We start from the raw sequence: 14,579 nt of genomic DNA, 5'->3' as shown, positions 1-14,579 counted from the left end.
ATGATTCTCAACTTTGATTGAACGTTTTTGATCAATATTTTTGATGGAACGTTTTGCTGGCTGTCAGGAGTAGTAGTGGAAAGAGATTTTCTTGTGCATTGAAAAGAGAGTTCAATGTGGGGACAGGGCAGGAGCATTGGACAAATTAGACAACTCTTGCAATTAGCTGGTACATAAAACACCAGTGACCTGTGTTGTAACCATTCTGTTATTCTGTGATTGGACTACAGTTCAGCATTCAACACCATAATTCCATCCAGGCTCGACAGGAAGCTCAGAGACCTCGGCCTTGGCTCTGCCTTGTGCAGCTGGATCCTGGACTTCCTGTCAGATTGCCAGCAGGTGGTAAGAGTAAGCTCCCTCACCTCCACCCCTCTGACTCTTAACACAGGAGCCCCTCAGGGCTGTGTACTCAGTCCCTTCCTTTACTCCCTGTATACCCATGACTGTGTCGCCACCCACAGCTCCAATCTGCTAATTAATTTTGCTGACGACACTACATTGATTGGCCTAATCTCAAACAATAACAAGGTAGCCTACAGGGAAAAAGTCATCTCTCTGATACAGGGGTGTCAAGAAAACAACCTCTTCCTCAATGTTGCAAAAAAAGGAGCTGGTTGTGGATTACAGGAGGAATGAAGATGGGCTAATCTCTATTGACATCAATGGATCTGAGGTTGAGAGGGTAAACAGCTTTAAGTTCCTCGGCATCCACATCACTGAGGACCTCACGTGGTCTGTACACACCAGCTGTGTGATGAAAAAGGTACAATAGCACCTATTTCACCTCAGATGGTTGAGGAGGTTTGGTATAGGCCCCCAAATCCGAAGAACTTTCTACAGGGGCACAATTGAGAGCATCCTGACTGGCTGCATCACTGCTCAGTATGGGAACTGTACCTCCCTTAATCACAGGACTCTGCAGAGAGTGGTGCGGACAGCCCAGCACATCTGTAGTTGTGAACTTCCCATGATTCAGTACATTTACAAAGACAGGTGTGAAAAAAAGGCCCATGGGATCACTGGGGACCCGAGTCACTCCAACCACAATCTATTCCAGCTGCTACCATCCGGGAAACGGTACTGCAGCATAGAAGCCAGGACCAACAGGCTCCGGGACAGCTTCTTCCACCAGGTCATCAGACTGATTAACTCAGGCTGATTTGCATGTATTCTATGTTACATTGACCGTTCTATTTGTTATAACTTATTATAAATTACTATGATTGCACATTGCACATTTAGACGGAGACGTAACGTAAAGATTTTTACTCATGTATGTGAAGGATGTAAGAAATAAAGTCAATTCAATTCAGTTGAATATTTTTTAAATTGCATTGCATATATATTTGATAAGGAGAATATGGAGAGGAAAGGCAGGACAGGGGATTAGCATAATTACCAGCAGCTGATGAAGTGACACTGGAACGAGCAATGATATGATCTCTGTGCAGTAAATGTGTTAGTGATGATGTTTGCCTCCAACTTTGCTATATTGATAACACCATAATATAAATAGTTTCATTAGCAATACAGAATAATTTGAGTTGTGAACTGTTGTCAATATCCTGTTTATTTAGTAGTTTTCTCTTGCCAATGCCTCTTCTCCATCTTCACACCATCTTAAACACCACAATCTGCTATGGCAGGGCACAGGGCATCAAGGGGAAAACTGAACCTATGGCACAGCCGCAATAAGATTTCAACCTAACAATTTGTTTACTTGTCCAGCAATTTGAAAGTTTTTTAAATGATGAAAACTGATGGATCCCAGAGTAGTTGGATTTTTATTTGGTTTCCACCTTGAATATGTGTCCACAGTAACATTCTCTCAATATTAAATAATTCCGTGCTAAACTTTTTTTCAGACTTGTTTATATTGTCATAACATCATCTTGCCCATGCATGTTGTTATTATGACAATATAAGCATGTCTTTAAAAAATCTCTTTTGTCTTTTGGTGCCGGAGCTTTTTTAAGTAGCAGAGAAAGAAAAGTATCTTAAATGTGCCATCAAGATTTCAGTAAAACAAAGCATTGAATAGAATGCAAATAATCCTGATAAAATATGTATATAATTACATGGGCATACAACTTAAATTTGGTATCAATAAGATTGAAAGAGTGCAGAGAAAGTTTACAAGATTGTTGCCAGGACTTGAGACCTGAGTTATAGGGAAAGGCTGAATTGGTTAGGACTTTATTTTCTGGAGCATAGGAGAGTGAGGGGAGTTTGAAAGAAGTATACAAAACGATGAAGGATGTGGACAGGTAAATACTAGCAGGCTCTTTCCACTGAGTATGGGTGAGACTAGACCTAGATATTAAGAGGGAAAGGTGAAATTTTTAAGGGGAATATGATGGGGAACTTTATTACTCTGAGGATGGTGAGAACTGTTAGCGGAAGTGGTGGATGCGAGATTGAGTTCAACATTTAAGAGAAGTTTGAATAGGTATGTGGACGGGAGTTCTATGGTCGGGTGCAGATCGATGGGATTAGGCTGCATAATATTTTGGCACAAGCTAGATGAACCAAAGGGCCTGTTTCTGTACTGTAGTGTTCTATAATTCTAAATCTGTGTTAAATTATCCAAATGGCAGTTTTCATTTTTTATCTACTGCCAGGTCTTCCACTATTGCTGCATTAATCCATTAAAACTCAGTTAAACATTTCAAGGCTGAGCAGAGTTGCTTGCATTCTCACTCTCATGTACTTTCAGCATAGATAATGAGTTGGGCCAGAAATCATGTCTGGCCTTACAACCCTGTCTCCTCACCTCGCACTAGAGCCAGATTTTATGCACAAACCTTAAATGCATATTTGTTCTGTTTTGGATTTAAAGTGAGGACAAAAGGCACCCAGGATTTAGGGAAGAACTTTTCTACAAAGACAGTGGAAATAATCTTGAACTCATTATTTGTTAGTGTGGTAGAAATAAAAGCTATTTGGAAAGCCATTTAAGGGAAAATACTTAATTGGACATAGGAAAAATGTTGGGGGGAGGGGCTAGAATAAAATAGTTTACATTAGAAATCAACTTCGATAATATAATCACTATGATTTTTACAATGAATAGTTAATATAGTTGTTTGATTTTTGATTGTTATGCGTGAATACTGTGCATGTTTATGAAATGCATTATGTTCAGGTTATTTGACAAGTACCATATGAAGTTAACAGACTTTTTTTTATTTCACCTGATATTATTATGCCTTTGTTAAAAAGGTCTCACAGCTCATCCATTTGAAGGTTTTCCTACAGCATTTGATTTCAGAAGATGCAAATGTTTTATGAAAATCTTCAAATGGATCATTCTTAACTTTGCTCTGGAACAGATTTTCTGCTGCCATGCACTCCTTAGCTCCTCTAATTAAATCAGTGAAATAGGCTTTCCAAAATGAGAAACTTTTTTGCTTGTTCTTTCAGATTGTGTCCCAGCGAATTAGTTCAGTTGATTTATCATGCTGCAGCTTGGAAGCTCTCCCAAGTAACCTCTTCTATAGCCAGGACCTTACTCACTTGAACCTTAAACAGAATTTTCTCAAGCAAAATTCAGAGCCTGGAGCACAAGAAGGACTGAGTGACCTTCAGAGGTAACTATTTTTATTTTCAATGTCTGGCCTTATTTTATTTTTAATATTTATTCAAAAGATACGAGCTTTCTACGCTAAGCTGGCATTCAGTTGCATCATACCTAGCTGCCCTGAATGGAAATGATGAACTGCCTTCTCGAATTGCTGCAGTCCTAAAGGTGTTAGGGGGAGAGTTCCAGGATTTGACTGAGCAATAATGAAGGATCTGCGAAATTTCCTAGTCAGGATAATATATGAGTTGGAGAGCAACTTCCAGGCAGTGATATCCCCATGCTTTCGTTGACCTCATCCCAGTGTTAGTGTCAGTGAAATTCTAAATATTATACTTCAATAGGATGAAATATTTGGGTGGAATGTATTTAGTTCTGAATACACCCATCAATATTTATAGCAGGCTGTATACTTAAGCATTTGCATGACATCCTATTTAAAACATTCTTAACTTTGCTCTTGAGCAGATTTTCTGACACAATATATTCATTTCTTAGCTTCTTCAGTGAATGTCCTGTTATTCTGACCTGTCCTTTATGCAGCTATAGAAAAACAACAATACCTGCAGATAGATCACTTAGTAGCTTCCAGCCGCCAATGAAATGTGTTGTTTCATAACAGATTTTCACTCACATTATACATTAGAAAGGTAAGTCAGAGGTCACACATTGAATAGAGATCTGTGATTAAGTTATGGTTGTGACTGACTTTGTGCTCATAATATAGAATCTCTATTCTACTGTACATCTGGATGACTTTGGCTCTTTCCCTTTGCAAGTGAATTTTGTTCATGATGTAGCCTTACCAGATTGGTTGAGGTCCAATCGGGGAGGGAAAGGATATTCGTTTTATCGTGCCATTTTAATAGGTAAGACTCAAACATTTTCTGATTGGGGTAATTTTAATTTTCTTTTCTCTCAAGAGTATTTTATTCCTCTGAATTTTACCACTCATTCATCTGGATCTGTGGTGTTCACTGTTTATTTCAGTTTGGCCATCTCCAGCCTGATTGGTTGTGTTTCTAGCTCCTTATTAGAAAATCATGACTTAAGCACATAGATGCTGTTATAAAGAAGAGGCACCAGTACCTCTACTCTCTTAGAAGCATGAGGAGTTTTGGTATGTCACCAAATACTCCAATAAAACCTCTATAGATACGCTGTAGAAAGTATACTTACTCTTTGCATCATAGTCTGGTATGGCAATTCCTGCACATTAGAACATAAGAGGCTGCAGACGATAATGAACCTAACTCAATCCATCCCAGGCATAGCCCTCTCCACTTGTAAGAGCATCCACGGGAGCTGCTGCCACAAATCTACCATCAAGCATTCCCAACACCTGAATCCCGTCCTCTTTCCGCTATTGTCAAGCTGTATGTACAGAAACCCAAACTACCACTCCACCAGGTTCTGGAACAACTGCTGTCCTACAGCCATAAGGTTCTTGGACCAATCTGCACAACCCTTAATCTACCTCAGCAACAAAACACTGTAGACCATCTTATGAACCTCTGAGAACTTGTTACTGATGGTGCTTTATTTTTCATGCACTACTATCTCATTTTGCAGTCTATTTTTCACTGATATACTTGTATTCTGCGCATTGTCAGAATCTATGTGTCTGTGATGCTGCTGCAAGCAGGTTTTTTATTGTACCCTTACCTAACTAAACTTACTTATTCAGTAAACTAAACTTGATTGAGAGCAATTGTGGAACATCCTGAACTGAATACAAGTATATTCAACTTTTTTAAATAATTATACTATTTGAAAGTTCTTTTTTCCTCAGGCAGCTATGCAAGTTGCCTTCTTTATGCTCTATCCTTATAAACATATAGACTTTCCCGCTGTTGATATAACATTTTCTCAACATTTGCCAATGAACTGAAAATCTGAGCTTGCTCACCCATTTCTTATGCACTCTTTTTGTCTGAATTAGACCACTATTTTAGACATTAAAAGTTTGATGAGTTTTTATGGCACATTCTTTTATTTTGTTTCAGATTTCCATTTGGGTTTTTACTTGTATTTAAATTTCATATTCTGGTACAATTTTTTTAAAAAAGCTCACAAGTCAGATATTTGAATATTAGGCATTGTCATTGCTTTGGTCAGATAAAACAATCTGTTGTGTTTTTGGTCTTGTGAACTCTCTGGATCGTTGTGATTTTTTTTTGCTTGTCTTCCTCACAGTAGTTATATATATTTTAGAAGGTTGTTTTGCTCTTTCTGTGATTTCTTTTTCCAATTTTGATACAGTTTCCTATGTTCCTTGAGTTGGGTTAAGTTACTCTATGCCATTCCTCTGTCAAATGAAGATGAGCTCCAGTGAACTGAGATTTTTGAGGAGGTGATGAAGATGACTGATGGTAGGGCAGTGGGTGGTGTATACATGGGTTTCAATGAAGCTTTTGACAATAGGCTGATCCAGAAGATTAAGGCACATAAGATCCATGGAAATTTGATTGATTGGATTCCAAATTAAATTGGCCATAGTAGACGAAGAGCAGAAGGGTGTTATTCTGTCAGGATGTCTGTGACCATTAGTGTTTTGCAGGGATCAGTGTTAGATTTCTGCTGTTTATGATGTACAGTGCCTATAAAACATATTTTTCCTCTTGGAAGTTTTCACGTTTAATTGTTTGACAACATTGAATCACAGTGGATTTAATATGGCTTTATTGATACAGATCAACAGAAAAAGACTCTTTCATGTTAAAGTGAAAACAGATTTCTACAAAGTGATCGAAATTAATTACAAATATAAAACACAAAATAATTGACTACATAAGTATTCAACCCCTCCCCCCCTTTAATATGACACACCAAATTATCACTGGTATAGCCAGTTGGTTTTAAAAGTCACATAATTAGTTAAATGGAGATCTGTTTTTGGAGGCCTGTGTGCAGGCAAGGTGTTTCAACTGATTGTAGTAAAAATACACCTGTATCTGGAATATCCAACTGCTGGTGAGTCAGTATCCTGTAAAAGCTGCACCATGAATGCAAAAGGATACTCCAAGTAATTCCACAAGGAGGTTATTGAAAAGCACAAGTCAGGAGATGGATACGTAAACATTTCCAAGTCACTGTATATCCCTTGGAGTATAGTGAAGTCAATCATCAAGAAATGGAAAGGATATAGTACAGCTGTAAATGTACCTTGAGAAGGCCATCTTCAAAACTGAGTGACCATGCAAGAAGGTGACTAGTGAGGGAGGCCACCAGGAGACTTATGACAACTCTGAATGAGTTGCAAGCTTCAGTGGGAGATACTGCGAGTGTAACAAATATCGCCCGGGTGCTTCGATAGTCGCAGCTCTAAGAGAGAATGGCAAAGGGAAAGCCACTGTTGGAAAAAACACATATGAAATCTCACCTAGAGTTTTCCAGGGGACATGTGGGACATCTGAAGTCAGCTGGAAGAAGGTTCTATGGTCTGATGAAACCAAAATTTAGCTTTTACACGTTTCGTGTAAACGAAACACCACACATCATCAAAAACACACCATTGCTACTGTGAAGCATGGTGGTGGCTGCATCATGCTGTGGGGATGCTTCACTGCAGCAGGCACTGGAAGGCTTGTGAAGGTAGAAGGTAAAGTGAATGGAGCAAAATACAGGGAAATCTTGGTGGAAAACCTCATGCAGTTTGCAAGAGAACTGCCACTTGAGAGAAGATTTGTTCTCCAGCAAGACAACGACCCCAAGCATAAAACCAACGCTACACATGAATGGCTTAAAAACAACAGAGTTAACATCCTGAAGTGGCCAAGTCAAAGTCCAGATCTCAATCTGGAGGAGGCGGTAGCAGCGCGCCATGCGCGTGCAGCCCTCCAGTGAAAATGATATCGTATCCGTTAAATAGGGGCCATGGACAATTCTGATTTGATGGAGACAGACGAGAAAGCACAGAGGAACATCTGGAGAAATTTCGGAAATGCCAGTTCACTGCCGTTGTTACTGCGCGATTGAGAATCTTCTGGAGGGAATGCATCAAAATCCCCGACTTTGCCCGCTGCTGGTGACCAAGACTGAGTTCCTAATTGTTCGGATAGAGATGGTGCTCGGTACTTGGTGTCGGAGGGTTGATCAGAGGCTCGAAGTTTTCGGACGACTCAGAGTCAGACTGTGGTTGGGCATGGCAGGGAGAGTTTTCTTCCTTCTCCTGTCTGTGTGAGATGTGGGACTTTCGAGAAACTTAGAACTCTTTTACTGTGCCACGGACTGTTCTTCATCAAGTTATGGTATTGTTGCCCTGTTGTAAATATATGGTATAATTATGTGGTTTTGTTAGTTTTTTCAGTCTTCGTCTGTCCTGTGTTTTGTGATATCACACCGGAGCAATATTGTATCATTTCTTAATGCATGCATTACTAAATGACAATAAAAGAGGACTGCTTGTCCTCATAATCTAATCTAAATTTTAAAAGTCCAATTGAGAATTTGTCGCTGGACTTAAAACGGGCTGTTCGCTCAGGATCCCCATGCAATCTGACAGAGTTTGAGCAGTTTTGTAAAGAAGGTTGGGGGAAAATTGCAGTGTACAGATGTGCAAAGCTGATAGAGACCTATCCTCACAGACTGAAGGCTATAATTGCTGCCAAAGGTGCATCTACTAAATACTGACCTGAAGTGGTGAATACTCGTGCAATTGATTATTTTGTGTTTTATATTTGCAATTAATTTAGATCACTTTGTAGAGATTTGTTTTCACTTTGACATGAAAGAGTCTTTCTGTTGATCAGTGTCAAAAAAGTCAAATTAAATCTGCTGTGATTCAATGTTATAAAACAATAAAACTTGAAAACTTCCGGGGGGGGGGGAAGTATTTTTTATAGGCACTGTAAATAACTTGAACACAAATGCTGTTAATCTGATTAGTAAATTTGCTAATAGGTGGTGAGGAAGGTTGTCAAAGGATTTAGCATGAGAGAGACCAGTTGGAAATGTGGATACTGAAATGAAGATGGAGTTTAATCTGGACAAGTGTGAGATATTGCACTTCAGGAGGTTAATTTAAGAGGAAAGGATACAGTAAGAAGAAGGAGCCTTAAGAGAATTGATGCACAGAGAGATCTTATTGAAAGTGGCAACACAAGTAGACAGTGTGGTAAAGCCTGCAGTTCACTTTCCTTCACTGGTTGGAGTGTTGAGTATAAAAGTCAGGAAGTCATGTTGTTACTCTGTAAAACTTTAGTTGGACCACATTTGAACTATTGTGTGCAATTCTGGTTGCTGTATTATAGGGAGTGCAAAGGCTTTGGAGGAGTTCACCAGGATGCTGTTTTGAGTTAGGTTTTGTGCACATGAAATGGTAGGTGCCTGAAATGTGCTACCAAGGGAAGTAATGGTAACAGATACAATGAGCTGTTTAGACAGGGATGCGAACAGGCAGGGAACGTAAAGCACAAACAAGCATATAGGATTAGATTAGATTGGTCAGCAAAGACATCATGAGCCAAAGAGCCTATTCCTGTGCTGTACTGTTCTATGAATATATGGATGTCTCTGCATTAATGTTGTGGACATCAAGGAGCTCATCTTCACTGTTTTACATGGTGCAGAGAGATTAATTTGCTTTGTGGTGTTCTATGGGTCAAGGGAGGAGAAAATTTGCCCTGTCCGCTGTTACTGAAGACCTTGTATTGAGGGACTTGAGTGTCATTGGTAATTATCACTTTTTTTTCTACAGCAGTGCTATTTCTGAATGTTTCTTTCACACTTCATACAGGCAGAGCAGTTTCATCTACTGTGAAATATTTAAGAGTAAACTTTTCTGAAAATTCCTTGCATTCACACTTAAGTGCTGTAAAATCACATCACTTTTCTGTAGAGAAGTTCACTTGAAATGAAATTGATGTATTTATTTTTGATATTCTACTAAATATTACTGTGTTTAGAAACCTCAATGATTACAATCAGCACGGTATGGAAACTAATTGAAAACAAATGCTGGGTAGTTTTGATTGAAACACACATGAAATGCTGGAGGAACTCAGCAGGTCAAGAAAATCTGTAGACAGAAATGAACAATCAAAGTTTTGGGCCAAGACCTTCATCAAGACCAGAAAGGATAAGGGTGGGAGCAGAATAAAAAGGAGGGGGAGTGGGAGGAGCACAAGCTTGGTGGGTCTAGATGAGAGGGGGAGTTAGTTGGATGGGGGAGGGGGCTGAAAGGGAATCATGTGATAAGATAGGAGGGATGGTGCATGACTTGCTGAATTTCTCCAGTGCTTTGTGTGTGTTACTCAAGATTTGCAGTGTCTGCAGAATCTCCTGTGACTTAGTCTTAGTTGTGCTGTACATCTTTTCAAGGTTTTCTACAAGGACTTATTTTTTTAATGGAATACATGTTTTCTAGAAACTATTTCCAACTCTATAACTAGAAGGGCTCATTTCTTTAAATAAAAAAACACTAAATGTTATTCTAGACAAGAGAAAATTTGCAGATGCTAGAAATCAAAGTAATACACACAAAATGCTATTCTACGATCTTCATCCGGACAGATTAGACGAGTGATTGTACTCTCCATATGAAACAACAAGAAACAAATTGCAATTATTTTCAATAGTACAGTTAATGTGATGAAAGAAGTAATTAGGTTGTTTCAACAGGAGCAGTTTCAGTCAAAATTTAATACAGAGCCATATATAATGTATATATATCATACCGATGACCAAGACATTGATCAAAGATGTTGGACTTCAAGATGTGGATTTACTGACTGAATAATAATACCTTCTCTACTAGTGCAAAAGATTGAGAACTCACTTGAAGACATCTATTGTAACTTCAGGGACATACATTCTTTAGAGTTCAAAGTTCAAATTAAATTTATTATCAAAGTATATATGTGTCACCATATATGACTCTGAGATTCATTTTCTTGAAGTCATACTCAATAAACCTAATAACCATAATAAATTCAGATAGATGGAGTTAGATAGATAGATACTTCATTGGTTCCAAAGGAAATTACATTGTTGCAGTAACATTACAAGTCCACAGATATACAAATATTAGAAAAGAAGTAAGAAAGAATCAAAAATAAGTTACCTCAAACAGACTAACAGGAGGAGGTCATCACTTCCACGGCAAGGGGTCGACTCATTATAGAGCCTAATAACCACGGGGAAGAATGACCTCATATAGCGCTCTTCGGAACAACGCAGTTGTCTTAGTCTATTACTAAAAGTGCTCCTCTATTCAGCCAAGGAGGCATGCAGAGGGTGAAAAACATTGTCCAGAATTGACAGGTTTTTCTGTAGAGTCCTTTGTTCTACAGTATGTCTATTTTGACTCCTCTAACAAAGCCAACCTTTCTAATCAGTTTATTGAGCCTGTTGGCATCACCCGTGTTAATGCCATTGCCCCAGCACACCACCGCATAGAAGATTGTACTGGTGACAACAGACTGGTAGAACATGTGAAGGAGGGGCCTGCATACTCCAAAGGGTCTCAGTCTCATCGGGAAGTAGAGGAACTCTGGCCCTTCTTGTACATAGCCTCTGTGTTGGTGTTCCACTCAAGTCTGTCATCAAGGTGCACCCCCAGGTACTTGTAGGTCCTCACCAGATCCACGTTTTCACCATCAATAGTAACGGAGCAGTGCAGGCTTAGCCTTCCTAAAGTTGATTAGCATCTCCTTTGTCTTACTGATGTTGAGCTGCTGATGATTCTGCTTGCACCATTTGACAAAGTCCTCCACCAGGGCCCTGTATTCATCCTCCTGTCCTCCCTTTATACACCCAGCTATTGCTGAGTCAGCAGAAAATTTCTGCAGATGACATGACTCAGTGTTGTATCTAAAGTCTGAGGTATACAGGGTAAACAGGAAGGGAGCCAATACAGTCCGTGAGGGGCCCCAGTGGTGCTTGTAGCCATGTCTGACACAGCTCTGAAGCTGCACAAACTGCGCTCTGCCGGTCAGGTAGTCCATTATCCAGGATACAATGGAAGTGCCAACCTGCATTGAATTGAGCTTTTCCCCCCACCAGTGAGGGCTGTATGGTATTGAAGGCACTTGAGAAATCAAAAAACATGACCTTGATGGTGCTGCCCTGCTTATCCAAATGGGAGTAGGCTCTGTTCAGCAGGTAGATGACAGCATCATCGACTTTAATGTGCTCCTGACAGGCAAACTGCAGGGAATTGAGAGATGATCTAACCAGGGATCAAGTGTGAGCCAGGACAAGCCTTTCTAGGATCTTCATGATGTGTGAGGTTAGGGCCGCTGGACGGTAGTCATTTAAGAGTTTTCATTGGCCCTTCTTGGGTTCTGGACCACACATGATGTTTTGCGCACAGTCTCACAGTCTGGGCCCTTTCCAGGCTGAGACTCAGATTGAAAATACGCTGAACAACTCCCACAGCTGCTCAGTACCCTCCTTCAGGATCTTGTGGTTCACACCATCTGGTCCCAATGCTTTGCTATATCTGAGTCTCCCTAGAGCCCTTCTCACCTGCTCAGTAGTGAAGGTGGGGCCAAGATGACTGGGGAGTTGGTGGAAAGTGGGGACTGGAGGAGGTGAAGTTAGGGACGATAACAGCTGGTATGTGGAGGTATGGATGGTAGGTGCAGGGCAAGGAGGGGGTGTAGACAGTGGTAGCCTGTATTGTCCATTTATGTGTTGAACTGGAGGAGGGAGTGGGGGAGGCGTTGGTGCTGAGGGGGCATTGGATGCCTCAGCACCTGGACAGGTGTCCTGAGGGGAGTGTGAACAGGAGGACAGTTGTCAAACCTATCGAAGAATTGATTTAACTTATTAGCCCATTCACAGGTACATTCTGAAGCTCTACAGCAAGGTAGGTTGAAGCCAGTGATGTACATTGATTGCTCTAATCTCAAACAATAATGAGGTGGCCTACAGGGAAGAAGTAATCTCTCTGACACAGTGGTGTCAAATAAACCTCTCCCTCAATGTCACAAAAACAAAAGAGCTGCTTGTGGATTACAGGGGGAATGGAGACGGGCTAACCCCTATTGACATCAATGGATCTGGGGTTGAGAGGGTAAACAGCTTTAAGTTCCTCGGCGCCCACATCACCGAGGACCCCATGTGGTCTGTACACACCAGCTGTGTGGTGAAAAAGGCACAGGAGCGCCTATTTCACCTAGACAGTTGAGAAAGTTTGGTATGGGCCCCAAAATCCTAAGAACTTTCTACAGGGGCACAATTGAGAACATCATGACTGGCTGCATCACTGCCTGGTATGGGAACTGTACTTCCCTCATCAGAGAGAGTGCAGAGAGTGGTGCGGACAGCCAGCGCATCTGTAGTAGTGAACTTCCCATGATTCAGGACGTTTACAAAGATGGATGTGAAAAAAGGGCCTGAAGGATCATTGGGGACCCAAGTCACCCCAACCACAATCTATTCCAGCTGCTATGATTGTTGTATTTATTATAAATTATTAATAATTACAATGATTGCTTATTGCACATTTAGACGGAGACGTAACATAGAGATTTTTACTCCTCGTGTATGTGAAGGATGTAAGAAATAAAGTCAATTCAATTCAAATTCATGCCTGTCACAGTATGCTACTCTGCCCAAGCTTGTCCTCCAGCTCGCTTCCGTAGTACTCTTTAGCTACCTTGATCATCTCCTTTAGCTCCTTCTGCACTTGTTTCAGTTCCTCCCTGGCTCCTGATCTAAAGGCTCTCTTCTTGGGATTGAGAAGAGCCTTTATATCACTGGTGACCCTTTGTTTGTTTTTAGGGAAGCAGCGAACTGTCCTTGATGGTATTACAGTGTCCACACAGAAGCTGATTTAGTTAGTGATGCAATCAGTAAGTCCATTAATGTCCTCCTCATATGGTTCACACAGCACATTCCAATCAGTACAGTAACCTCAAAGCACCCCTTGAAGGCTTCGATGGCCTCTGAAGACTATTTCTTTACCATCTTGTGGTCAGTGAAAGAGTTAAAGTCTGTCCCGAGCCTTATAGGCTCATCAGGCCCGTGCTTATGCCGGTTTCCGTGGCGTGAAGCGACTGAGAGTATGATACTCCTCCCCAGGTAGGATGCCAGTCTATCGCGAGGTTAACCCCCAGCATTTTACCGGTACCCATTTTCAGCTGGGTGGACTGGAGCATTGTGTGGTTAAGTGCCTTGCTCAAGGACACACATACTGCCTTGGCTGGGGCTCGAACTCAGGACCTTCAGATTGCTAGTCCAACGCCCCAACCACTTGGCCACGCACCACACTGGTCAATGAAAGACCGCACTTTGTTTTGGCATCACTTTTGTTTTAACCAGTTGCTTCATTGATGAGAGAGATCCCTGTTGTTTAGCACAATGTAGATTTGCTTTAGGGCTCCATAGTTTTGACCCATTTGTCCACAGTGATGCATGAGGTTTATTGGTTCTATGCAGTTTGTTCAGTTATAGTTATTTGTTTTCTGTTAATGGCTTCATCCTTCGCAGACTGTAACTGATCAAGCTGTGTTGCAATGAGACAACCCATGAGGAAGTCAGAGGTGAATACGTATCTTTCCTAGATGAAGAATAGATGAATAGCTTTATGGTGATTTATATAATTGAAAAATTCTGCTACCATTTTGAAAATCCCTCTAATGGAGATCTTAATCCTACTTTCCCTACATGTAGTGTTACTTTCTAAAAGGCTGTATTGCAGCAAGCTTAATTTGTGGCTTGGAGTGTTGGACATGTTTTATTGCACCTCTGGCTGTACTGTGTAGTTATGAAGCAGATATTTATTGAGCTTAAATAAAAATGACTCTTCTGGGAAGAAAGAAAAGGGAATATCTAAACACATGCAACAGCAAGCAATTTCGTGACCATGTAATTTTAGAAAAAACAATATTCAAATTGCATTGTTTCAGAAGGAATAATAATTTGAAGGATTAGTGCTATGCCTTTTGGATCCATACCCATAATTAGATATTGCAGCAAATACCAAGCAATTTACACAATAGGTCCATTATATACAATTCCAATTTTAGTTTTAAGAGCTACACACTGT

At 40.4% G+C, this 14,579-nt stretch overlaps 1 protein-coding gene across 1 annotated transcript in view; it reads left to right on the top strand.

Moving 5' to 3' along the window:
- Positions 1 to 14,579, top strand: part of LOC134357889 (PH domain leucine-rich repeat-containing protein phosphatase 1-like) — a 174,874-nt gene that overhangs the window by 120,055 nt on the left and 40,240 nt on the right. Inside the window, exon 4 of the mRNA XM_063069633.1 lies at positions 3,427 to 3,593. Within this exon, the coding sequence (XP_062925703.1) occupies positions 3,427 to 3,593 (167 nt within the window). The remainder of the gene's footprint in view (positions 1 to 3,426; positions 3,594 to 14,579) is intronic.

This window comes from Mobula hypostoma, chromosome 17, assembly GCF_963921235.1.
Source record: "Mobula hypostoma chromosome 17, sMobHyp1.1, whole genome shotgun sequence".
NCBI classification, from domain to species: domain Eukaryota; kingdom Metazoa; phylum Chordata; class Chondrichthyes; order Myliobatiformes; family Myliobatidae; genus Mobula; species Mobula hypostoma.
Note: the sequence above shows the minus strand (reverse complement) of the source record. Positions and strands in the feature narration are given on the sequence as shown.